The sequence below is a fragment of the Neopsephotus bourkii genome, unplaced genomic scaffold (assembly GCF_033783945.1).
Source record: "Neopsephotus bourkii isolate Nb327-2 ecotype Australia unplaced genomic scaffold, CSIRO-AGI_Nbou_v1 NB_1292, whole genome shotgun sequence".
Lineage (NCBI taxonomy): Eukaryota > Metazoa > Chordata > Aves > Psittaciformes > Psittacidae > Neopsephotus > Neopsephotus bourkii.
Window position 1 is genome coordinate 10,147,636 of NW_026901776.1, and position 27,947 is coordinate 10,175,582.

Genomic DNA, 27,947 nt, shown 5'->3' on the forward strand with positions numbered 1-27,947 from the left:
CAGTACAAATAGAACAACTAATCAGTGTGCTGCTTATGTAACCACTTGTATTTCTCATGTGCAGTAACTAAGGTAAGGATGATTTCAGTTGCCCAAGTTTAATCATTCCATTATTGAGAAGTCCTCTTATAAGGTTAGTAATGACTTTGCAGTGAAAAATTTTTCAAATCCTTTTCGGCCTTACCAGAGCTCCTGCCAGCAACTCTATGTTTTTCATTTAGGTTGGTGATATATAAAGCTTGCATTTTAAGTCAGAACAATGCTCAAAATCTTCTTTAGGATGTCTGTTTACTTTTTTCTGATTACCACAATTTTCTGCTGGGGGAGTGGAGTGAATCTAGAACTACTTGCTTAAAACAGTCAGTGCTAACTTAGATCTCCAGACACTGCTTTCCTCTCAGTTTATTTCAACTGGGACCATGCTCCACCTGCTTCTTCCTCAAGAGTCACCTCCTCACTTGTTTTAACATCTTCATAAATTGAACTGTATCTGGAATGATTTTTGGCAACTTATTATCCACTAAGTTTCCATCAAACACAGGAAAACTGTAAAACAGGTACCTATTATTCCTGTATGAAGACAGACTGAGCAAGTTGGGCCTGGAGAAGAGAAGGCTCCTGGGAGAGCCTTATAGCAGCTTTCCAGGATCTAAAGGGGGGCTACAGAGAAAGTTGGAGAGGGATTTTTTACAAGGGCCTTTAGGGATAAGACAAGGAGTAAAGGTTTCCAGCTGAAAGAGGGCAGATTTAGATTAAAGAAGTTCTTCACTACAAAGGCAGTGAGGCATGAGCACAGGCTGCCCAGAGAAGTAGTGCATGCCCCGCCCCTGGCCATGTTCAAGGCCAGGTTGGACAGGGCTTTCAGCAATCTGGGCTAGTGGAAGGTGTCCCTGCCCATGACAGCGGGCTGGAACTAGATGACTGATAAGGTCCCTTCCAATCAAAACCATTCTATGATTCTATGATGGCTCTATGTCAGAGACCTACTGGTAAGGCTGAAAGTGAGACAGTGCTGCCTAATCAGTAGCTACTTTCAATAAGCCACTTGCCCAAGTGGAAAGTATGATGATTGCACCATCACCAGTATAATGCACACCTATCTGATGCTGCCTGACCAAGAACAGAATTAAAGAAAAAAGTTTTGTCTAGCCTATATATGAAAATCACATCTCTTCGCATGTTGCTACCTGAAAAATAATTATGCACAGCTACCAACATTTCTTAGTTTAGAACTGTGCTAGTCCTGAAACATTTACTCTTTTTACATTCTATGTTTTTCAACACTCAGGAGACCAGGTCTACAATTTAATTTGTCTCAGGCAGAGGATTACAAATGGTGTAATCATTAGTAGAAAAAACTCTTGAAGCACTGAACAAAAAACCCACCCCATATAATCAATGTTTAATAAAAGGCAAGAAATTCTTGCTGCACTGATAGACACATTTAACATACAAGTACGCTCTCTAAAGTGATTTCTACACCATGCTTTCTATAGCAGCCAAGTACTTCAAGGGAAACATGGAGCACTTCACCACAGAATCACAGAATGACAGAATCACAGAATCCCAAGGGTTGGAAGAGACCTCAAGAGATCATCTGGTCCAACCCCCCCTGCAAGAGCAGGGTAACCTAGAGTACATCACACAGGAACTTGTCCAGGCGGGCCTTGAATATCTCCAATGTGGGAGACTCCACAACCCCCCTGGGCAACCTGTTCCAGTGCTCTGTCACTCTCACAGTAAAGAAGTTCTTCCTGATGTTAACGTGGAACCTTCTATGCTCCAGTTTACACCCATTGCCCCTTGTCCTGTCACTGGATATCACTGAAAAAAGCCTAGCTCCACCCTCCTGACTCCCACCCGTTACATATTTGTAAACACTGATGAGGTCACCCCTCAGTCTCCTCTTCTCCAAGCTGAAGAGACCCAGCTCCCTCAGCCTCTCCTCATAAGGGAGGTGTTCCACTCCCTTAATCATCTTTGTGGCTCTGCGCTGGACTCTTTCAAGCAGTTCCCTGTCCTTCTTGAACTGATTACTAATTCAACCTACAAGTATTAGAAAACCTCAACATTTTTAAATTTAGAACAAATTAAAAAACAGGAAAAAATGTAACTTTAAAACATTTCCCACATTTACAGCATTACTCTATGGGCATCTATCAGTTCATTTAATAGAAACATGCTTAAGGACAAAAAAATTATGCAGTAATAATAAATATTTCCCTTTGATTAGTCACATTATAATATCTAAAGAGGAAGTAAAAAAATAAAACAGTAGCAAATGCAGATTAAAAAAAAAAAAAAAGACCTCTGCCCACTCATTATAATTTTCAAATTCCGGTACTGTTGGCAAAATAGAATTACATTTCAAACTATAAATTGGTCTGGTTAGGTAAATATTCCCTCAGTTAAAACTCCACATCATCCCATGCCAGATGAAACATGGAAAACTCATAGAATCATAGAATAGTTAGGGTTAGAAAGGACCATAAGATCATCAAGTTCCAACCCCGCTACCATGGGCAGGGACACCTGTCCTGGGTTCAGCAGTAGCAGTCATTTTTCTCCTTCTTGGTAGCTGCTGCAGTGCTGTGTTGACTTATGGCCTGGGAACAGAGCTGATAAAAATGTTTTGGTTTGGCCAAGGACTTTGTGAGCCTCATGCTATGCCAGGGAGGAGGGGAAGCCGGGAGGAAGCATAGACAGGACACCTGACCCAAACTGACCAAAGAGGTATTCCATACCACAGCACGTCATGCCCAGGAGGTAACTGGGAAATACCCGAAAGGGCTGGGACTGCAGGGTTGGAGGAGGTATCGGTCGGTGCTTGGTCAGGCTGGGGGGGGTGAGTTATCGGCCGCCTGGTGCTGAGGTGTTGTATTCTCTTTCCTTGTTATTTCCTTCATCATTATTATTATTGGTGGTAGCAGCAGTGATTTGTGTTACACCTTAGTTACTGGACTGTTCTTATCTAAATCCGTGGGAGTTGCATTCTTTTCAATTCTCCTCTCCGTCCCTCCAGGAGTAGGGGGAGGGCAAGAAGGGGGGAGTGGGTGCACAAGCTGTCTGGCTGGGATTAAACCACGACAACACCTCACACTAAACTATATCACCCAAGGCCTCGTCCAACCTGGTCTTGAACACTGCCAGGGTTGGAGCATTCACAACCTCCCTGGGCAACCTATAACAGTGCCTCACCACCCTAACAGGAAAGAATTTCCTCCTTATATCCAATCTAAACTTCCCCTGTTTAAGTTTGAACCTGTTACCCCTTGTCCTGTCACTACAGTCCCTAATGAAGAGTCGCTCCAACAGCATCCCTATAGGTCCCCTTCAGATGCTGGAAGGCTGCTATGAGGTCTCCACGCAGCCTTCTCTTCTCCAGGCTGAACAGCCCCAACTTTCTCAGCCTATCTTAACATGGGAGGTGCTTCAGATCATCCCTGTGGCACTTCTCTGGACTTGTTCCAACAGTTCCATGTCCTTTTTATGTTGAGGACAACACAACTGCACACAATACTCCAAGTGAGGTCTCACAAGAGCAGAATAAAGGGGCAGGATCACCTCCTTTGACCTCCTGGTCACACTCCTTTTGATGCAGCCTAGGATACTGCGCGCTTTCTGGGCTGCAAGTGCACACTGAAGTCAGATCATGTTCAGTTTCCCATCGACCAACACCCCCAAGTCCTTCTCCCCAGGGCTGCTCTGAATCTCTTCTCTGCCCAACCTGTAGCTATGCCTGGGATTGCTCCAACCCAGGTGTAGGACCTTGCACTTGGCATGGTTAAACTTCTTGAGGTCAGCTTCAGCCCACCTCACAAGCATGTCAAGGTCCCTCTGGATGGCATTCCTTCCCTCCAGTGTATGAACCGAACCACACAGCTTGGTGTCATCGGCAAACTTGCTGAGGGTGCACTCAACCCCACTGTCCATGTCAGCGACAAAGATGTTGAACAAGACCGGTCCCAACACCACTCGTTACTGGTCTCCAGCTGGACATTGAGCCATTGGCCACAACTCTTTGTGGGCGGCCACCCAGCCAGTTCTTTATCCATTGAGTGGTCCATCCATCAAATTGACGTCTCTCCAATTTAGAGACAAGAATGTCGTGTGGGACAGTGTCGAACGCTTTACACAAGTCCAGGTAAATGACGTCAACTGCTCTACCCCTACCCATCAGTTCCATTGTCCCATCGTAGAAGGCCAGCAAATTGGTCAGGCAGGATTGCCCCTTAGGGAAGCCATGCTGGCTTTCACCAAGCACGTTGTTTTTCATGTGCCTTAGCATGCCTTCCAGGAGAATCTGCTCCAAGATTTTGCCAGGCACAGGGGTGAGACTGAGTCTGTAATTCTCCGGGTCATCCATTTTCCCCTCCTTGAAAATGGGGGTTATATTTCCCTTTTTCCAGTCGAATTAGTTAGAAAGTTAATCAAATTAGTTGAGTTTCCTTCTGATTTAATGTACAACCTCTGTACCTGCTCTCTGTAGCATAACCAGTAAACAGAATGATTCTGTAAATTTGGGAAGCTCAGTACACCAGTACAACACACACTAGGAATAACAGCTTTACTAAAGGAGATTAAAGAGAAAGAAATTCAGTCTTTTAAACTATTACTACAGTGACACCTTGTGGCTACCTCTGACTTACTTTGATATCTCAAAATTTTTCATTTTCGTGTAATTGCTTTAATGAAGTTCTTCAAATTTGTGTTCTAGGAAAGAGTAAAATGATGAAGCCCCAAAATAAAAATTAAAGGATGAAAAAAGAGAGACAGATAAAACAGAAAACAGCCTTGTTGTCCTGGGTTCAGCTATAGCAGTCATTTTTCTCCTTAGTAGCTGGTGCAATGCTGTCTTTTTGACTTTCAGACTTGGAACAACACTGATAACACCAATGTTTTTAGTTGGTGCTCAGTAATGTTCACTCCAACCAAGGACTTTCTGAGTCCACACAGGAGGTGAAAGCAGGGAGGAAGCAGAGACAGGACACCTGACCCAAATTAGCCAAAGAGGTATTCCATGTCACAGCACATCATGCCCACTATATAAACTGGGGGCAGTTACCCAGAAGGCCCAGATCACTGCTCGGTCAGGCTGGATATTGGTCGGTGGGTGGTGAGCGGTTATATTCTCTCCCCTTATTATTTCCCTTATCATTATTATTATTGGTGGTAGCAGCAGTGATTTGTGTTATACCTTAGTTACTGGACTGTTCTTATCTCAACCTGTGGGAGTTACATTCTTTCGATTCTCCTGCCCATCCCTCCAGGAGACAGGAGAGGAAGATGGGGGAAAGTGAGAGAGCAGCTGTGTGGTTCCGCGTTGCTGGCAGGGGTTGAACCATGACACTTGCCTATTCAAGTATCTTTAAAGGCATTAACATTCACTTAATGTACTTGCACTTTTTTATCCACCCAGAAAGTGCTGTGGCTTAGAATCAAAACTCTGACTGAAATATCAATGTGAAAATCTGGTTTTGTGGTGTTTTGTTTTGTTTTTTTATTGAACTATTGTTACTTCTGCATATTAAATCTGTTATCCATAGTGGTTATGAAAAATACCATATAAGCAGGTCTCTTACAGTTTTTATCACCAATTTGTTGAAACACATGACAATCCAAATTTTCATGACTACGGACTAACTGCTACATAGGACAGAGTCACTTTCTTAATATAACCAAGAAGATTTTATTCATTTTAGCTTATTTAACTGGTACATATTGAAAATACTCAGAAATAGGAAAGAAAAATATTCACTTCAAAAATGAGTAACAAACCACAGAAGGAAAACAAATATGCAAGCATTATCTTCTACATAGCCACACCGTTAACGAAGGAAGGTGGTATAACTGTGAACCTGACATTTGTTCCTAACTTTCACAGGGACATGCTTACATGACTATTTTCTGTCTTCCATCTTCTCTCTAAAGAGAGTCTTCATCTCTACATGAGAATTGCTATGTAAATGCAAACAATGAAACTAGGACGAAAACAAACACTAAAAAACGCACACCAGACCATATTAAAAAAGAAACATTACCCTGTAATTGTCTCTTACTTGATTTTTCTGCACAGTATATATCAGTTCAATGTTTAAAGGTGATGGAATAATGTCTGATAAAAGCATTTAAAACAAAAAATAAAAATCTAAAGTACAACCATGGCAATAAAAAGCCAAGGTATTACACCTAGCACTTTCTCTCACTAAAAGAAACCCAAGCAAAATCAAACACTGAACCACACACACACAACACCCCCCACCCCCCCAAAAAAAAAACAAAAACACCCAAACCCAACCTCCACCAACCCATTAAAAACAAAAGAAACCCAAAACAAAATGAAAAAAAAAAAAAAACCAAAAAACCCTCAAAATATTGCAACCCTGTCATCTGTTAGACTTAAATTCAATGTCTAAGGCATAATCTTCCTTGTACAAATTAGCTTGTATATTGAAATCAGGGATTACATTCTACAGATAACTAAATTATCTCTGTGTGAGAAAGCATAAATAATCTTCTCATTTCCTATATATCATAGAATTTCATAGGGTTTTGGTTGCTGCCCTTCCATTTTCCATCTACTTATCTAGAAAAAGGTTATGCCTGTGCAAAGTTACTCTGAACCCATGAGACATGAACTGGAACATACCAGTAAGTAACAGGAAGAAGAATGTTTAAGTCATCTTTGCTCACTGCTTAATTGATTCTGCTTCTGGATGGCTTAGTACATGCTTTGCCAAGTACATATTATCTTTCAGGGGAAGCACAATAATGCCCCTAACTCTAACACTATTGTGAATATCCAACAATGCTCCATTTATCAAAAAAAACTCCAAAGTCATGATAAAACTATGACATATGATACAATAAATGACTTGTTAAAAGACTGAATAGGTCTTAATTCATTGCGGTATAAATTACTTCTTTTATTTAACAACTAACTGCCAGAAGGTTGCATTTTTTCCATTCAGATAATTTGAAAGAGGCATTGATTGTAGATTTGAAAATGGATATATTTAAAAGTGAAATGTTTTCAAAAAACAAATAAATCACCCTACATACATGCAAATAAAATACACTCCTATCCATTTTTATGTCCATGAAAATGGCTGAATGGCTTCTTAAAAATCAGGTGAACACATTAGTTCAGCCCTTGACAGCTCTCACCTTGCATAACTAATATTTATGCGAAAGGTAACTAAAAAAGGCACCTAACCTTGTCTAATGTTACAGGGCTCACATTCCCTTTATAATCTACTTATGAACAATTGATCTACTGTATCAGATACAAACAGGCTGCCCTTCAACAACATGTACAGAATCTGGTACATTCTACTTCTTTGCTTTTAAGAAAGGTGTCTAAATAAAAAAAGCTAATAGCTCAAGTCTCCAAATCCTTGTTGCTCCTCAAAATGTCATCCTATACAGTGATGCCATAAAGCCCTTTGAGTTTGTTCTGGGTTCAGCAGTAGCAGTCACTTTTCTCCTTCTCAGTAGCTGGTGCAGTGCTGTGGTTTTGACTTTCAGCCTCAGAACAGTGCTGATAACACCGATGTTCTTAGTTGGTGCTCAGTAATGTTTAGTCCGACCAAGGACTTTGTGAGTCTCGTGCTCTGTCAGGGAGGAGGGGAAGCTGGGAGGAAGCAGAGACAGGACACCTGACCCAAACTAACCAAAGGGGTATTCCATACCACAGCACATCATACCCACTACATAAACTGGGGGCCGTTACCCAGAACAGCTAGATCACTGCTCGGTCAAGCTGGGTATCTGTCGGCAGGTGGTGAGCAGTTGTATTCTCTTCCCTTGTTACTTCCCTTACCATAATTATTATTATTGATGGTAGCAGTAGTGGTTTTGTGTTATACCTTAGTTACCGGACTGCTCTTATCTCAGCCCATGGGAGTTACATTTTTTCGATTCTCTTCCTCATCCCTCCAGGAGCAGGGAGGAAGGAAGGGGGGAGGAGTGAGCAACTGAGCTGCGTGGCTGAGCTTAAACCATGATGGAGCTAAAATAAGTTTTTTTTAAGAAATAAAATCCCCCAAACATCACCTGTCTCAAACCTACACCAGTAATAAACAGCACTGAAAAAGATACTTAGTTTACCATCTTCTGCTGAAAATGCATCCAAACCATTAAAAAATTGTTGCCTGGTTCCCTAAGTGGTTGCTTGCAAACTGATTATGATTTTCATTAGTAATACAAAATGAGAATAAAAGATAAATTGTTGGTTTTTACTACTGATGGCAAGTAATGGCATCAGTATGCCATTAAACTAATGGCAAGAAGACAGAGCAAAGTATGATGCTTGCAAAGCACTGCTCTCTCCTGTTGCCCATGAACAGAAAATTTCTGGCACCAGCACCTGTCATACTGACTCAAGAGTGCAACAGAAGCAGTGCTGAGTAATATGAAAACAACTAGCTTTGAATGTAAAGAACGTAGTGATTAACCTAGTGCTGGTAAATGTAAGTGATCTGCTGAGTTATGTTATAGTATTCCTTTACAAACAGGACAGGCCTTTACATTTTCAAATTAAATAAATAGGCTTTTTTTTATTATCTGCTGATAATCTAATAATACTTTCTTTCTAAATGGCATATAAGCCACTTAAACCTATCTGCCCTTAGATAAGCATGCATAACTTATCTGCAAAAACTGAATATTAAATATTAGAAGAATACATTCTGACATCTCATATTAGCGCATAACAGTACAACACTGGAAATCATTTCTTTTTTAGATGACAAAAAGTGCTGTGAATTTTAGGATTTCTGTTTTGAGTCTGTCAGTATCTTAGAGATAACTAGTTTAACTCACTTAAGTAAATAAAACTATTTAAATACATAATTTCAAACCCCCCGATTTAAAGACATAAAAAAATACTACTTCTTGTTTATTTCTTTCTAAAAAGAATATTAATTTAAACCAGATAAATTAAAGTCTCAAATACTAATATGGATGTGTGCAAAGCCTCCCCACACTCAAAACCTCTCTTCTGGAGGTCACCTGGTTCATACCCCTAATCAAAGCAGAGCCAACTTCAAGTTAGACCTAACTATTTATATTCATATAAATAAATAAACACAAAGTTCTTGAAATGGAACTGCTGAAAAAATTGTCTGCAATGTTAGGTTTCTTATAACATTTAAAATAGCTTTTTCTTCTTATTTGCAAGAAAATAATACATAAAGAGAAGTAGTAAATTATAGCCATGGTACTTTTACTTCTGACTAGCAAATGCACACTTACTATAACGTAGGCTTCAATTCACTGATGTAAAGACAGATTACAGAACAGACTTATCTAAACTACCCTGAATTATCATGTTGACTCACAACTGAGAACTCATATTGCCTTAAGGTTACTGCTCTTTAATAAGAATTCATAAATTTAAGCTGCTACATGACTTTCTCTTGAGCTCCTTCACCCACTCTTTCAAAGTAGCTGCATCTCCAGGGAATTCCCCACCACTCCGGCTATGATAACAAGGAACAGAGTTTATAGAAAATAACAGGCTTACTGGCGATCATTGAGCAGAAGTGGAAAAATCAGAGGCATAAGGACTATTTGATAAGGATGCCTCTGCTGTAGCTACCTGGACAACTGTATACTTCAAATACCTCCCGTTGCAACGGGAAGGCTTCCAAGTGTGTTTGGGCATGCAAGTAGAAAATATATAGGTATGTATACAAAAAATCACCACATGAAACAAGCTCTCTCCTGTGCTCCCCCCACCTAAAGAGGATTAAGAGATCACTGGAGTGCTAGAACGTACAAGACTTCCCTCTGCAACAAAAAATTACTCAGGTACCACCTAAATCTCTGGAATAATGTACTCCCCTCCACTCTTCCTTCTGAGAACTTTCAGGTAAGGCTACAAAGAGCCGTCACCAATACAGGACAATGATGTTCCTAAAATGTAGCAGACTCACACACACAGACGAAGACAGCTGAAGGGTTTATGACAAACAGATTGTTCTGGGTTCAGCAGTAGCAGTCATTTTTCTCCTTAGTAGCTGGTGCAGTGCTATGGTTTTGACTTTCAGCCTCAGAATAGTGCTGATAACACCAAAGTTTTAGTTGCTGGTCAGAATGTTTAGTCTGACCAAGGACATTCACAGTCTCATGCTCTGCCAGGGAGGAGGGGGAGCCAGGAGGAAGCAGAGACAGGACACCTGACCCAAACTGACCAAAGAGGTATTCCATACCACAGCACGTCATGCCCAAGAGGTAAAACTGGGGGCACTTACCCGTAAGGGTTAGATCACTGCCAGGGTCAGGCTGGGCATTGGTCAGTGGGTGGTAAGCAGTTGTATTCTCTTCCCTTGTTATTTCCCTTACCATTATTATTATTGGTGGTAGCAGTAGTGGTTTTGTGTTATACCTTAGTTACTAGAGTGTTCTTACCCTTGGGAGTTACATTCTTTTGACTCTCCTTCCCATCCCTCTGGGAGTGGCGGGAGGAAGGCGGGGGAGTGAGCTAATGGCTGCGTGGTACTGAGTTACTGGCTGAGCTTAAACCACGACAGTTCTTTTTGGTGCCCAACATGGGGCACAAAGGGTTGAGATAACAACAGATCTGACCTGAGTGTGTCTAATCCTATTTGTGATAAGCATTTACTGTTTTAGATTAATAGTCACTCATCAGAATGCTTGATTTATTGGCTGTCAAAGTTGATGCTCTTGATCTCACAGTTTCAGCATGTCGTACCTTACTTACAGTTGGTATTTGCTGTGTTAGTGTTTATTGGCTGGGTGCCTTGGGCTAGAGGTCCCCGTCTCATTGTACTTCATGGTAATGACTTGTAATACAATAGAATAATTGATCATGAAACTGATCTGGCTTGTGTTCCCAGTATGGTCACCACCTCTATACTTTGGGAGGTATATAAGTGTACAGCAATTACACATCCTTTTTCCCCTCTTCAGGTGGTCAGCCTGTGAGGGAGATATTCCCACACACCCTAGTGGCAAGTACAGCAAGTACTCAAACTCTGACTACAACAGACAACACAGCTACTCCAACTCCAAGCACAGCAGCTACAGCAGCCCCAACGACAAGTACAGCAGCTACTCAAACTCTGACCGCAGCAAACACCACAGCTACTCCAACTCAAAAGCACAGCAGCTACACCAACCCCAGCGACAAGAACAGAAGCTACTCAAACTCTGACTGCAGCAGACAACGCAGCTGTTTCAGCTTCAAGCACAGCACCAGCTATTTCAGCTTCAAGCACTCTCATTTGAGAGTGCTGAAGGTTCTGAATGGCCTTTGGGTACCCTTGAGACCTGCTTGCTGATTGTGATGGGGGTCACCATGTTGGCACACACACAGAGTGTGTTTTATCCACGACCATTTCATCTGATCTCGAAAGTTAAGTGGAGTCATGTTTGGGTCTTGTCTAGGATTAGATGATGATATAGGAAGACCAAGAGAACTTCCCCGAGGCTGGACAGTCAGGAGTGGCAGGGTGTGTGGGACAGTATGGGCAAGTATCTAGTCCACTGGGCCTCTCCAGTGCCTTGGAGATGGAAGGCAGCTGTATGGAGTCCCCAACGACAAGTTGCAGAAACTGCTGAAGGGGGTGGTGAATTATTTTGATCCTGGTGGGCCCATGACACTTCAGGCCATTAGGGCGGAGATGAAACATATGGATGGACTCATGATTGAGGGGTGGACTTAGAAATGGACACTACTGCCCAGGTTATTCACAAGGGTGAACACTGCACACAGCCTCTCCTGCTCTGAAAGACTGTTACAAGAGATGAAGCCCAACATCATGAACCAGATGGACTCAGCAGCTTTATAGGGACTGGTCCATGCATTAAGGAATGACCTCTCTCTCTCTCTCTCTGTGGATATATATATATGTGTATGTATATATATATATATAAAAGAGTGATGGTATATTGAAAATGTGGGATCTGAGCATGACGTGAATGGTATTGAACAAGGGGTGGATATTCTGGGTTCAACAGTAGCAGTCACTTTTCTCCTTCTTAGTAGCTGGTGCAGTGCTGTGGTTTTGACTTTCAGCCTCAGAATAGTGCTGATAACACCGATGTTCATAGTTGTTGCTCAGTAGTATTTAGTCTGACCAAGGACTTTGTGAGTCTCGTGCTCTGCCAGGAAGGAGGGGAAGCCAGGAGGAAGCAGAGACAGGACACCTGACCCAAACTAACCAAAGGGGTATTCCATACCACAGCACATCATGCCCACTATATAAACTGGGGGCAGTTAGATCACTGCTCGGTCAGGCTGGGTATCGGTCAGCAGGTGGTGAGCGGTTGTATTCTCTCCCCTTGTTATTTTCCTTATCAGTATTATTACTGGTGGTAGCAGCAGTGGTTTATGTTATACCTTAGTTACTGGACTGTTCTTATCTCAACCTGTGGGAGTTACATTCTTTCGACTCCCCTCTCCATCCCTCCAGGAGCGGGGTGAGGAAGGCAGGGGGAGTGAGTGAGCAGGTACGTGGTTCTGATTTACTGGCTGAACTGAAACCACGACACATATAAACTGTTGTTGAAGTAAAAAAAAACACTTTTGGACAAGTCTGTGGAAGAGGTCAAAGAACAGCTGCCCTTTTGAAAGAAGATTTAGGAAAGTCCCACCATAACACCCTAGACCCCTTCAAATCTTCTTGGTAACATGATGGAAGTAGAAAAAAAGCTGTGCTCACTAACAATCCATCCACTTTGCAGCAAGTTAAGGTCATACACACAAAAAATAACTCCGGAAAATGTAAAACACACCTACAAACTCCATGAGGCAACTCATCATTGCTATATGATTTATCATAGGCAACAAAATTTGTCAGATACACACACAAAGTAAGGGGCAGTGCCAACCATTTCAGAAAGAGTAAAATCAGAATCATAATACTTATGTGGAAAAGGTGAGAATGTATTTGTTTGTATCAGCAAAAATAAATTTCAAGTCAGTTACATTCAGTATGACCTTACTAAAAGACAGGAAGTCTGAGACAGAGTTATCTGAGGACAGACACACATGACTCATCAGACTTTTCACATAGACTACAACTGCTTGCCAGCAAGCCCGTGTTGCAGAGCAGTAAAGATCAGAGACAAAGGCCATTCTTCAGAAAAAAGAAAGCACTTCCCCTCCTTGGGGATTTCAAGTGTTGCTGTGCCAAATAAAAAGTTTGTTTCTACAGAAGATTATTATCACAACACAGGACATTATTTTTTTTTTTCCTCTTAGGGCCTATGACCGAAAACCTAATGATAAAATCTTGGAATCTACAGATTATGGCCTATCAACAAGTTTCATTAAGTTTTTGGGTAACACAGGTTCAATGTGATTATAACCTTTTTCCAGAATTCCCAGCGCCTACAGTAAAAAGACATCACCTTAATAATGATTGAACCCATCTAGCTGCTTTGGTTTACACAAAGCACTGCTCAAACCTCTTTAGCCCTATCTCTCCCCTTTCACAACTACCTAAAACACTTTTTCGATACAACAGCAGAAAACATGTAAAATATACTAAAATACATTTCCAAGTTCTATAGCAAGCATGTAAAAACATTTTAAGCATTTCGAAAGCTAAGTAATTATGTTTACTACTGAGTGAAATAAATACATCAGCTGCAATAGGAAAAGTGAGCATGACTCAAAAGAAGGAAAAAAAAAAGGAGAGATATATAATTAGAAATGGAAGCACCAGATTTTTGAAACAGGATGCTTGCAATTTATCACCTATATTTATATTTGAAAAGCATCCATCAAAATAGACACATTTATTTTAAGATAGCTGATGAAAGTTATATATCATAAGTTTTGAGATATACAAAATACAGTAGCAAAATCCAGCAACTTATTTCTGCATCTACATTAGTTAATGATAGCTATGCAACATTAGAGTGATGAACTAACCTGCAGACACGGGCAGGAAAATACAGGTTCTGCCAGGACCGACAGAGGTATTTAGAGTGATCGATAACCCGAATCCAGTCTAACTCATCCATGGACACCTCAATGTAGTAGGAATAAGACCTATGGATTGTCAAAAAGCACTGGTTAGAATGCAAGCAGCCACATCTTAGGTATTTTACACTTTCTTCTGCATTCCAGCTGTGCTGAAAAGAAGGCTACCTGTTCCTATCCACAGACCTTCAACTAAATTACCTAAAAGAAATCCCTGTTTTCAAAATAGCTTTGAAAATAAATTAACATGCAGTTTATGTTAAGGGATTTTTTCAGAATAACTTAAAACATCCTAACACTTACAATCTGCAGTAGTTAGATGAGACTATGCAATGAAGACTTTCATCTTAGTCATAAAAACAATCATTTGTATTCCTTCTGCATGGAATAAATCCAAAACACCAGTGATGAAGTTAATATTGCTACTGCCATATCAATAAAGAAAAATGAGAAAATATTTATCAGATCAAATCAGAACAAATTCAAATCCTTCACTTGAAAAAAGTTTATGATCATTTGCTCATTGATGTTCTTCTCTTCTGACTCTTTCAGTTGTTTATGACACTTTGTTAAGCCTTAAAAACCCCCAAATGACCCCATTAAAAACTAAAACAAAAACAAAACAAACAAAAAAAAAATCACCAATAGAATCTGTGTCTTCCTCTCACTTATCAATTATGTTTAGCTTATAGTTTGCTGCTAGGAGAAAACAAACTCAAACTAAAACTTAAAAGCCACAGCTATTTTCATATTATACCTACAACAGTACTATTAAAAATGTAGTAGCAACTTCACTTGTGGATCAGCAAATAGTGGAATATGTGTTTCAGAGTATTTTCTTTCTCTCGGTGCATTAGTCTGCAAAGTTAATAGGCATTTCAACAGCACCATGTTTGCATTTATCCCCCTTTCACACTCATTCCTAAGAGTTACTCTTCCAGTTTTACATCCACATTTTTTGTTAAACATTAATGTCTTCGTTAATATTTCCAGCTTTTTGCTAACTACTTAAGCGGAGTAGATGTCTGAAGTGTTGTTTTTTTTCAAAATTCTTAACACTGTTAATACCAATTTGTTCACTTAGAAAGACAATGCAGAGTCTTTAAGATGTCAACTGCATAATCAGATTCCACATTCACACCAACCGGACGTGTAATATTCACAACCCATATAAATACACTGTGCTTATTATTATTATTATTACTAGCCTAAGCATATTTCACCAAGCTAGGCTCCAGCATTTTAGAATTTGAGCAATTTAATGCAAAAGTTACTGTCTGTCCTCTGTGGTGAGAATTTAGGGATTCTCACACCACCACTGCTAGAGTGATATGAATTTGTAACCAATATACAACATGCTATTTTTTTTGTTTCTGAAGGTAGCAAGCAAAGAAAAATTGTCTCAGAAATGCAATTCCCTTATCATACACAACACTATGCCTTTTATTTTTCTTGAGAATCTTTCTTAAGGAAAAGCATATTTTTCACAGAGGTAAGTTGGACATCTAGACTCCTTAGCACTTCTTTATCTAAATTTCATCTGTTAATTAACACCTCTAAACTAGAGGTACAAACCACACCTATTAGTTTGTATCAGGTTCTGTTAAGAATGTACATTCTGAAGAATCCAACAGACCAGAGCATCAGTTAAAATTAATTAGCAGTTTAAAAAGATGTTCAACAAGAAGCCATCATGTGTTTGTACAGTTGCTAAAACATCTCTTTTGGAGATGTTATTCATGTATCCCATGAGAAAGATGCAGGTAAGCAGTAGGCAATTCTTGGACTAAAAGACTACATAGGTTGGAAAAGATCTCTTGGCAAAAGTGAGGGCAATTTTAGAGAAAGCTCCTTAAGGTTTTGACTGGTGAAGTTCTGCACACTTCTAAGGGCTGAAATGCAGAACCTCTCTGGGCAAACTCTTCCCAAGTTCAACTGCCCCATTATGAATTCTTTTTCTAATATTTAATAGGAACTTACCTTGTTGCTTGTGTCCATTGCTCTTTGCCCTGTCAGAACACATCCTTAAGGGGAGTCTGTCCCTGTATTCTCTATATTCATCCACTAAACTGGCAAAGACAGCAATAACTTCCCTTTCTAAGCTTTCTCCTCTTAAAACAGGAATTTCTCTTAGCACCTCATTGTACATTGTGTGCTCAAGCCCTCATCATCAGTGTCCTGCTGAACTCACTCCAATATGTCAGTATCTTATAGGGAGGAGCCCACAATGGGATAATGTACTCCAAATGCTTCCTTTTCCATTTCTTTTAAGACGATTAAGCTACTGGGGGAAAAAAATTGACATTTCAAGTACTATACTTGATAAGAAGCAAAAGAAAGTCCCACAGTAAACTTTTGCACAAAAAAAAACCCAAAAAAATTCAAGATGACACAAAAACTAGATTCTAAATCACTGTACCCTCACTATTCTATGAGGACAAGAAAAACCTCTAAAGGTCCATCTAGTCTGATACTCTGCCCGAAACAACAGTTTGTTCTACAAATTTCCAAAGAATGGTGTAGGACACCAAGCAACAGATAATTTTTTTAGTTAGCTGTCCCAAGCAAAAGGGTTTTTCTGAGTTTCAGCAGCTGCTGATTTATGCCTTGCAGATGAGGGGCATTTTACCAGACACAAGCTATCTCAAAATTGGTAAAGAACTCCACAGTATTAATATCTCTCTAATACTTATTCAAATTTTATAAAATTGGTTGATCTTCTATAAGTTGTATAATACTGTATCAAGTAATTCCTTGTACCTTCAAAGTGTTACTTTTCAATCTTCTTAAAAGGAATAGAGAAGCGTAAGTTTCACTTGAACTGAATCAAGAGAACTTATTTGAAACAAATAGCTAAAAAATCATGCAGTTTGATTTGAATGATTAATAACTGTAATTTATATTTTAAAAATACTGAATTTACAAAAAAAAAACCCACAAAAACACAACAATAAAACATTAGTACACCCTGTTTTAAAATAACCCAGCTCAGTTAAGAAAACAAATACAATTGATTTGCAATTTTTCACTGTTAGTCTGGAAGTAATATAAAATGAACCTTTTACCAGAAAGGCAATAATGTGTTAAAAGTGTAAGTAGCTTGTTTTATTGTATTTACTAGAAAATTCCTTATGAATACCTGCATGATCTGCCATCTACATTGTAAAATTTTTGTCATGGCAAGTTATAAAATTAATATATTCAATTTGTCAAGTAAAACAAGCCTTGCAATTTTCCTACTTAAGCAGTCATTATACTGTTCAAAAAGGCACAGTTTGAGCCTTTATGCATTCCAGAATAATCTCAAGTAGATGAACATAAATTGGCTGAGGCACCCATGATAGCTCATGATTCACCATGAAGTGGCTTCTAGTAACTACTACTCTTAGTTGGTAATTTGTATTCTAAATAAATTTTACCATCTCTGAACTATTGTCATTATTTTTATAAGTGTGTTATTTCTTAGCAATTCTGATATATTGAAAAAGTCTGAACATTCCTTCAATGTTTGGAATGTAAATACATAAAAAATCTGGTTTGTGCTTAAGAACTAAAATATTCTTCAAACTAAAATAAAAGCCATTGAAAAGTAAGTGGCAAATAGAAAACAATTAAAACAATTTAAGTTATGTAAACTTTCATTGGTAATATAAACTTATTTTGTGAAGACACAGAAAATTCATTGAAATATTATAAGGTAGTTCAGTATCACAAAGTATGGTCTGGTGTGTAAGTAACCAAAACTACACTTAAAAAAATAGTTTGTTTTAAAATAAAACTTGTCATTGTCATCTCCAATACTGTATCATGCTGTTTCTATAAAATATTTAATGAATGTATCAATGTGAAATATTATCACCAGTACAAAATGCATTACCTTCCCTTTTTATGTCTACTTGGCACCTACCGGCTATCTCTGTCCCACAGCAGTATTCGTATGTGGTTGATTATTGACGGCTGGCCTAGTTTAATTTCAATTCCAGAGCGGCAGTCGTCATCAATTGGGTGTCGAGAGAAGCCATGATCCAAATCATAGTTCTGAGTATCCCCATCTAACAAAGCAGACTTCAGCTCCCCTTTTACAACTTGTGCTCCATACTTCATTGTTGCAATATTCTCCCCTGGTACTAAGAAGAAAAGGAAATAATAGCTTAGTTTTTACATTCCTATACTGCAAATAAGAACACCAACCGTATTAGGTCAGAACAAAGAATTATTTCCAGTATCCTTTCTTGGCCACAAACACATGCTCAAGGGGAAAAAGAAATATATAAAAAAAGAGAGGTATTTTAGAACTTGTCCTCCTTCCACTGCATTTGGTAATGATGGTCTTTCATAGCATAAAAATAAGCACTGATAATTTACAAGCATGTTGTACCTATGTTCTCAGACCTCCTCATGATTTTACAGAATTCTATTGCGCCTTCCTCTTTCAATCATCACTTTCGTCCTGGTTTTAAAGTTTTGGTCTACTTAGTCTCTTATTTTTTTTTTATTTGAGGGAAAGTAAAAACCTCATTAAATATTCAAGATGCGGATGCATCACAAATTTGCAGAGTGGTACAGCTATACAAGCTATTTTAATAGTTGCATGGGCTTCCCGTACTCTGCAAAGCTAAATGAACCTGTGCGAAACAGGAAACTTAGGACTACTTGGGCTTTGAACCAACATGCTCAAGCAAGTTTTTTATGCCACCATTTCACAGTAATAAACATGTTACATCCTAGGAGCAGATCATCCATCAAGATACCTGGGGACAATTATCCCTAACTACAACTACAAAACAACACATTGATGAACCACCCTGTTAAAAATATGCTTTTAACAGTCTTGTTTGAGAACAGACTCTAGCAAACATGATCTGAAAGCTGAAAGAGTAAAAGCTGCCCATGAACTCTTCACGCATGTTGGCAACAAAAGTGTGAATTTTAACAAGATGTTAAACTTAACATCTGAAGAACAGAATTTGAAGCAGTACAATTTTAACTGTACTGTAGTACTACTACATAAAAACATCAAATGCACAACTATGAAATTCAAGTGGTCATCAATGTCTACACAAACAGAAAAAGTCACAAGAGCCTGAACCAGTACTAAAACAACACAAAGGTTAAATTATCTGAAAATCTCAGATTTGGAGAAAGCGAGGAATTCTGAGATCAGAAGCATATTATTTATTGAGACAGAAATATGCAGAAAAAGAATACAGAAAACACCATATAAATTTGTCAAATATTTCTACTGCACTGTCAACAGAAGGACTTGCATGACCAAACTTTTTCAATAACCTAATATTAAACTCACGTTTAAATATTAATATCTGTAACTTCTAAGAACACAGGGGAGATGTGGTTCTGAGAAAGCAGTTATTTTCAGGGCTCATCATGCATGACTGAGGCTACAGTACAAGCTCTCAAAGAACATTTAGCTTTATACTTTGCTGTGAGGCAAACACTTTAAAAATCACACAACAAAAAATAGACAACAAACTAACAGTATCTTTCTAAAGCTCGGTGTTAGATATTCTTGTTGAATTAACAGAGAGCACAGATGAAAGGCTTCTCACACTTTTTAGGCTTCCATTAGTACAGTTTTGGAAGACCTGTTTATACTGTTTGAGCAAATATGAAGAAGAATATGTTGGCTGATACTGAGGAATAGAAATGACAAGAATGGTACATAACAAGGTATTTCATTATGTAAGCCTTTCAAAACATGTAATAATGGACAAAACCTCAAAGCACAAATTAAGCACATCCTCCAGAGAACTATAGCCAGTAAATGAGAAAAAAAAAAACACAAATACACAAAAACCCTAACACTCACTTAACATGCCCCTGTAGTTGAGGTCCATGTCCCGACTCTCTGAACGAATCTTAATGGCATCTAGGATGGCATCAGGTGACAACAATCCAGAAGGTCTTACAACATTTAATAGTTCTGTTAGGCTCATTAGTGGTAAACGTACTGATTGCATGATTTCAGCATGGTTTTCCTTGGGGTTATGTTTACACCAATTCATCAAAGCTTGGAAAATGTCCTTCTCAGGAGCTGCAAATGAGTCCCTCAGTACGATACTTAAAAGAGCAGCCTGGAAAAGAAAAATGAAACAAAACAACCCCAAAGAGAAATAAAATTTATTTTAAAAAAGGAAATTAAAATAGGGAAAAAATTAATGGGTATGTTAACTTGTATTTATTAAAAATAATCTCCAATGGAGTGACTACCTGAAACTGTAGCTTGTTTTAGTTACATATGCAAGAATAACTGGATCTATCATGTAAATAATAGGTAATATTACAAAACCACAAGGTAAGTCAGAATTGAAATGTGGAAAACTGTTCAAATCAGTGTAATTCTAGTTGCTATTTCAAATTTACTTTGGAATATAAGAAGTGATTTTTGAGATTTGATAGTATAGTTTAAAGCATTCCTTTAAAATTATAGTGGTATAACACCATTGATGGGAACAATGAAGTGCGGCTTGGAATCACCTTTTTAAACCACTTCTAACTACTTGGGATTCCCTCCCTCCCCTGACATTCCCCTCTTTCAGTACCAACTGAGAATCACCAGGTGGAAACTTCAGTGGTTCTCATTCACACAGAAAACCCACTGACTGCAAAATGGGAACAAAAAGGATTGAACAGTTGCTTGATTTTCACTTAGCAGAATAATTAGGAGTTTGCCTAAAAAAAGGATAAATCTCATATATACCAAGACTGGCTATACCAAAGATGACAAAGTATGTGCTTCCTGATGACTAACGTTTGCTAAATTATTTATCTAATATGCTCTCAGAACTCAGATTTAACAAGCTGCATGTGACAAGGTTAGATTACCTGCTCCCATCTTGGTAGAATACTCCATCAGATTTACTATATTTAGCTATAGTGACTGGTCAAAATTAAATACCTAAAAAATTCAGTGGATCACCAGGATTCTTAGTTAAGCTTGGCTTGAACATTTCTAACTCTCACAGTTTCATTAGCTTAAAATGAGACCTGTTAACTAACGTACAAACTTGTACTTGGTGCCCCCATTAGTATTTTGTCATGAAGTGGTACACATATCAAAGTACATTCCTGGGGAAAAAAGTGCAAACAAAAAGATGTACCTTAGAAAGTGACAAGAAGCCTTCGCTGGAGAGCACCTCTTGGGCATTTCTATCCATGAACATACAGCACATACAAGTTAATTTGGGAAGGGAATAAAGACTGGCAACATCAAATGTCATACAGACATTCTGAATATTAAGTATTGTGCAAAGATACTCAGATGTTGAATCCTCCAGTTCTGGGAACCCGTATTTATGTGCTAGGCTGAGGAAGTCAAGTAGAACCTCCTCTTTCTCATCTCGTAGTGTAGCACGACCAGTGTAAATATATTTCAACAGCATGGTAAATGCTTCTGCGGTGGTGTCCTGAAGAGGAATTTCAGCTTCGGGCTGAGATTCTCTCATTCCACCATACAGTAACGCTCTATAAGATAAAATTTAAGAAATTTATAACCTGATATAAACTAGGCAAAGTGTAGAAAGAGAAAGGATTAAATTACTATTTAGAGCAAAAGCAATACAAAGAGGATACGGTTTAAGAACTTACAAAATAGAACCCCTTATATTTGGCATTTGAAGTACAGCTCTGCTCTGAGAGCAGCTGCAGAGTAATATTCTAATGCATGTTTTCATCCTACACAACTGCTACGTCTGCACTATGAACAATAGCCTGCGAAGCAGAAATCAAGGTATGATTCTCATGCTTTTCCTTTTTTGAAAAATATGGTGCTAACAGAAAGAGAGAAAACCAAAAAAAAGATTTTTTTCACAAAGCAAATGAAACAATTTGTTGGCCACTATAACAGCAGTGGCAGATTAGCAAATCTCAGGATTCTTGATCATCTGTTCCTTAACTCTAAACCGAGCACACAGCAATTCTGATGAAATCCTGACTCTTTAGAAAAATCAAAGTACTCACAATGATTTTTTAAAATATGATGGACAGGTTGCACACAATTTGCATCCACAATTTAATTATTAGCTTATGGCTGCGATAAAAATAACTGGAAGAATATTATCACAAAGTTCTATTAATTAAATTTAGAATGGAAAATGGCCATCTGTTAAAAAGGTGGATTAGTATTATTCCTAGTTTTAAAATATATATTCTAAACTGTATTGGCCAGACATCTTTTAGTATTTAATTCCAACACATCAAAATTAAACTTTATAATTGAGCATATTCCGTAGAAGCACACTATCCATACTCCGCAAAAAATGAAAACAATTTTACAGCAGAACTTTTCTGTTCTTAAGTTCTTTTTCTCATGAGCCTGTGAAAATATCTTCAAAATCCAGTTTAATGAAGGTCAAAAGAATAACACTGTGACATGGTATTTATCTTTTTTATATTTGGACACAATGATTTGATGTGCTGGGAAAGATTCACACAGAAAAGGTCACACTCAGTGGACAGACGATTACAATCTGAAAAGTTCATAAAGAAACAGTGTTTATCTTATCTGCATGAAAATTTCCTGTGAGCATGACACAAAGCTATACTTCACCTGAAATAATGGCACCTAGCAGCCAGGATCACCCTGTGTGCCGGAAAACGTTTCTTTTCTACAATAAAGGTAACGTCACTGTATTCTTCCCCATTCATTAGAGCACCAATATGCTCTGACAGAATGTGAACATGGTCAATCTCACCCACAGCTGTGTAAGGACGAAGGGGATGGCTGTTACTCATCTTGGAGGGATGGTGATATTGGTAGCCTACAGGGAAAAAGAAAATAACCAGCATTTTAAAGGGCACAAATATTAAAAAATTGCTAAGATCAAGCTGTGATTACGAAAAAAGTGACTGTGCAAGTTACCATATATAACAAGAAATAAATAACAAGAGGCTTTCTATGAAGGTTCACTTACAACAGGACTCAATGCAGCTTGCATCAATCAATTCTAGCCAGCAGATAATAAAACAAAAGACCCAGGTATTCTGTAAGTTCATTTATTTAAAGTAAAAATCTTCCAGCAAAAGGAATTAAAAATTAAACAACTGAATTTACCATTAGAAAGCAATTCTGTCTGAATTAAAATGCACACAAATTATAAAGAAATAAATAAATTGACCAATTAAGTATAGTCTTAACTCCCAAGTCTTTACTAAAATCAGTAATGAGTAAAAACATCAGTGTTTTTGCAGAATTCCAATCAGCTGTCCAGAACTGGGAGAAAATAAACAATCAGAACAACTTTTAATAAATAACACACGAAGATCAAAGCTTTGAAATACACAGTTCAGTTTTCTTATCCTTTTGACTCAGTTTCCTTGATGCCTTCTTGTTCCCTAATACCCTTTCAGTCATAAAAGTAGGAGTCTGCACATTAATGCACAATATAGATGCATGTGTTAGTCACACCTTCTACGGAATTATTTTGTTATTTCTTAATTCACAAGAGGTTTTATTGGCTTACTTCAGCAACAGAGGCTTTCTGCAGCCTCATTGGCAAGAGCATCCATAGGGAAGTTTCAGTTTATATTGTTACACTTCAGTTTGTTTTTAAATAAAAAGAGGCTGTTTCAGGTCATGACCATCCATATTTTCACACACCTGTGCCCCAGTGATTAGCCACATTTCAAAACAGGCACATACTTAGTGCTGAAGAATCATGGTGTACCACAAGAAACAGGAAAACGAGGAGGTCATACCCTGCATGTGGTTAATACATTAATCTTTCAAATGACAATCTTTCATGACATGAACACATATTTAAGCTACACTTAAAAAGTATGATAAGAAAACATGCATCTGTTCCCAGTCATTTCTACTCCACCAAAGAAAAGAAAATGCACATGGGGTGAAAGTATTATTTCCACTTGCGTAGGACCTGGAAACAACCCAAAATCAAGATACTGTAGAAACACGGTCCCAAAGAACTTTAAACTGAACTAGAAAAAGCAACAGAAATAGAATATAAGATTAGAGAAAAACCCAGCTTATTAAATTGGCAATACAAGTCCCGTCCCAGCACAACTGGGAACAAAAATGCAGCTTTCCTCAGGCTCTCTCCCACCCTTGATTTAGAAGCTGTGTACCCATGTAGCCATTATAGCGTGGAACCAGCAATACGGGCCAAGATACTGGAGGCAGCCTAACCATGGGAACACAGAACACTGTAAAGGCATTATTCTATCCTGACACACATGCTAATGACAGCACATTAATTTTTATGGGTTTTTGTAATAACAGACTGTTTCTTCTATTTGCACTGGTTAATTTACAATTAGCTAAGACAATTCCACAATGAACACATTTATGCAACATACATCCTAATATCTACTTTATAACAAGCAAAATTAACTCACATCAGTCCTATTTATACTAGCAATAATATTTATCATAACATAATTATTAATTATTTGAGCCTTTACAGACAACAGTAAAACTCAAATGCCCTCAAAATACAAAACCTTTTATCATCCCAAAGGAGCAAATAAAAGTATGTATTTGCTACTCAGCTGCAAATCTCAACCCCCAATACTCCTTCCAGACTTCGGTATCTTACAAGTCTGTAATTGCTGTTGCTGATCTTCATTCACAACAGTGAGGCAACTCAACCACGTGCAAGTTACAGGCACACTGTCAAGCAACTCTGTATTCTCTTCTGCTAGTTCTGATTTTTATTAATTAGGGAAGTTTATTTATGATACCTTATACCTGTAAAAGTACAGGCACATTTTGGCTTTAAAATCTATTTAAATTCAATTTTTTCTACATTCTACTTGTTTGTTTCCTTCACTCACTCTCACCTTTAAAAGACAGGAACAGTTACCGTCTACATAAAATGGACAGACTCTAACAATGATAAAGGAACAACATCAGCTGCACGGTTTGCTTCCAGTAGCTGTGGATGTTGTCACGTGCCAATAGGGTGAAAAGTTCAAGGAAAAATTGTTTCCATTTCAGGTAAATATATAAACAAAATCAAAAGAACACTTCCTTCTCCCTCTCTAAGCAAGAATCCGTGTACAGGAGAGGGCAAAGCCTGAACTGGTGACATGCGCTAATATATATGTCAATGACATCAGTCCTTGTTGACTAACAGACACCATCAAGACCTTGAATGACAGCAAACAATGAAAGTAGAAATTTAGAAATCCCTGTGCTTAAGATGCAAGTCAAATTTGTTTCAATATCTAATGCTCTTCAAATTGCTGGTACAATGTACTACTCTAAACTGTCAGCTTCAAACACAAACATGTTGAACACTGGGAATACATGATGGCTAAAAGCCTCTGGCTGAGGAGCCCTTCATATGCTTGAATGACATCAAGTGTTGGAAACCAGTGACTTCATGAAACCATGTATGTACCTTACACATTTTCTGTGGACAACACTAGCACTGTAATACTACTACACTGTAATACTGTGGGCAACTACTGAAGGAGCATTCAAATCCATTTACTTGTTCAGTACTACACATTTCCAACGCAAGTTTTGTCTGTATTGTGGATTTTCTATCAGCAAACGACATCACCTTTCAGAGAATACAGTTTATTCTTCCTGGCAAAGAACAATAAACCATGTTCAGAATAAAGGACCAGGGTATTTATGCCAGCGCCATAACCTATTTCCAGGAGGTGTTCAGAGCTAATTAACTGCTTCAGGAGTCACCTGCTGCAGCTTTGCTTATGACACAGAAATAAATAAAACAGTCTTCTCAGTGAGTCTGAGGCACCATTAAAGCTGCAACAAACTCAAAAACATGGCCTGGTATTTATTACATAAGGTAATATGCAATACTACACAATGTGTCATCGCTTCAAAAACAACCACACATCCCCCCCCCCAACCCACCCAAATTTTAGATTGCTATATTTCTTTTTAGTAAGTAATCTGTAACATGTTACAGTGTATAAAAACATGATCTAGAAAATGCAGCAACAACAGCAAAACCTCAATGACATCTTTACTAAGGAACTCTCAAACCAGACCTGCAATAAGGCCAGCACTCAGTCACTTCCCTCCTTCCCCACTTCTGGGCTATCACTAAAGACTCCTCTGAAAAGCAGTGCTGCTTCAATGGAACATGGAAAACTTGTGTTTATACCAGGTACAGAAAAAATAATTTAAGAAATTGTTCATGAATAATTTGTTGGGATTCTTTTTTCATATAAACTGAGTGAAAAATGTTTACATAACTGATAAGCCAATTGAAACTTTAGAAATAAATGCAAGTAAACAGACGACTGCTAGAATTAAAAATTTTATGATTTCATACTCTTGAAAGACTTAATTACTTCATCTAGCTTGTACTTTGCATGGCTATTTTATCTAGAAATAGGAATTTATCCTCAGTTGATTGGAGAGGATTTGAGTAGTATTTATTTTGCAATTCATTCCTTCATATAATATTTTGGTTCAAATAAATTTCAGCAAAATATGACTTTACTTATAATTTCTATTACTATATATTTGAACATGGTGTGACAGTAAAGCTACTGTACAAACTTACCATTGTTTCAGATATTGGGGGGGGGTCATTTTGGGGGTTCTGTAATGGACATACACATCTTTTTATACAAAAATATTTTGTGTTCATAAGTTCTGGTACAATAAGCTGACATATTACAAAACAGAAATTTTTAGTAAACATCTCAACATACAGAGTATAACCCAAGTAAATACTGTGATTTTGCCGAAACCCTCACTACAGAAGGTCTTTTGTACTTCTGAATAACAAAAGTTGACCGTGAGTGAAAACTGTTACAGAAAGGGGAAAAAATATATATATGTTCTGGCACTTATTATCCAATAAAAAATAATAACATTATCAATGTAGTACAAATTTACAGACACAGAATATGAAAGATCAAGTAAATTAAATTGACAGAACTTTTCAGTCTCATCTCCAACCCTTCTGTTGTGAAAGGATTAAAAGAAAAGCAGATGTTAACTCTCATTAATGACAAACAACCACACCATTCAATTACAGCATTCTAAACAATAATTTAGTACCAAAAATGTTTTGACTTGAAGCATATGGGAAGTTATGCACTGCTCATCTTCAAACACATTCCTAGTACTTAAGTGCTGTAGTGCTAATGTTTCACATTCTGCTCAGAGATATATCCCTCTAACAGCAGAGAAGGAATAAATTTGGCTAGGTACAAAGAACAATATATTAACTGCAGCTTGTTTATTAACACATCCATAAAATAGGTATTAAGGCACTCAGTACAACCCAGTTAAACTGGCATACTACTAAACTCTCAAGTCAGAATCTCAAGGAAATGCATTGGTCCACTCACCAGTAAAGCTGTCTGAAGACCTACAGTGGACATAGCCTGCAGGCAGATGGCCAGCTTCCTGAAAATTAGGGTTCTTTGCCATGCTGAACAGACAGATCGAACAGCAAGCTCATAGAAACGTGATTCAGTGACATCCAGCTACGCAGCAACAACTGTATCATTTCCTGAAACAATGCATGAAATAATTACCATGAGAAACCGGGGGCATGTAGCCTATGGCAAAATTGAGCAAGATGCAGATTTCTCAGTAAAACTTTTGTGGAAATAAATTCTTAAAAAAATTCCCACAATTCTACGGGAAACCTCCTCATAGCATTAAATGATAGCACTAGAATTTCTTTTTTTCTTTTTTTTTTTTGAGCTGTCATCAGGGACTGTAGCAATAAGACAAGGGGGAATGGGTTTAAACTTAAACATGGGAAGTTCAGGTTAGATATGAGGAAGTTGTTCTTTATTGTGGGGGTGGCGAGACACTGGAATGGGTTGCCCAAAGAAGTGGTAAATGCTCCATCCATGGCAGAGTTCATGGCCACGTTGCACAGAGCCTTGGGTGACATGGTTCAATGTGAGGTATCCCTGCCCATGGGGGGGGGTGTTAACTAAATGATCTTAACGTCCTTTCCAACCCAAACAATTCTGTGATTCTATGAATTATGACAATTCTATTTTTTTA

At 38.2% G+C, this 27,947-nt stretch overlaps 1 protein-coding gene across 2 annotated transcripts in view; it reads right to left on the reverse strand.

Moving 5' to 3' along the window:
• BTBD9 (BTB domain containing 9) overlaps positions 1-27,947 on the reverse strand; it is a 142,179-nt gene that overhangs the window by 112,412 nt on the left and 1,820 nt on the right. For both annotated transcript variants that reach the window (XM_061365977.1, XM_061365976.1), the window contains exons 2-7: positions 27,275-27,438; positions 22,524-22,734; positions 21,076-21,439; positions 19,785-20,049; positions 17,865-18,084; positions 13,907-14,026 (exon numbers count right to left, since the gene is read on the reverse strand). In XM_061365977.1, the coding sequence (XP_061221961.1) occupies positions 13,907-14,026; positions 17,865-18,084; positions 19,785-20,049; positions 21,076-21,439; positions 22,524-22,734; positions 27,275-27,356 (1,262 nt within the window). In that variant the 5' untranslated portion in view covers positions 27,357-27,438. The remainder of the gene's footprint in view (positions 1-13,906; positions 14,027-17,864; positions 18,085-19,784; positions 20,050-21,075; positions 21,440-22,523; positions 22,735-27,274; positions 27,439-27,947) is intronic.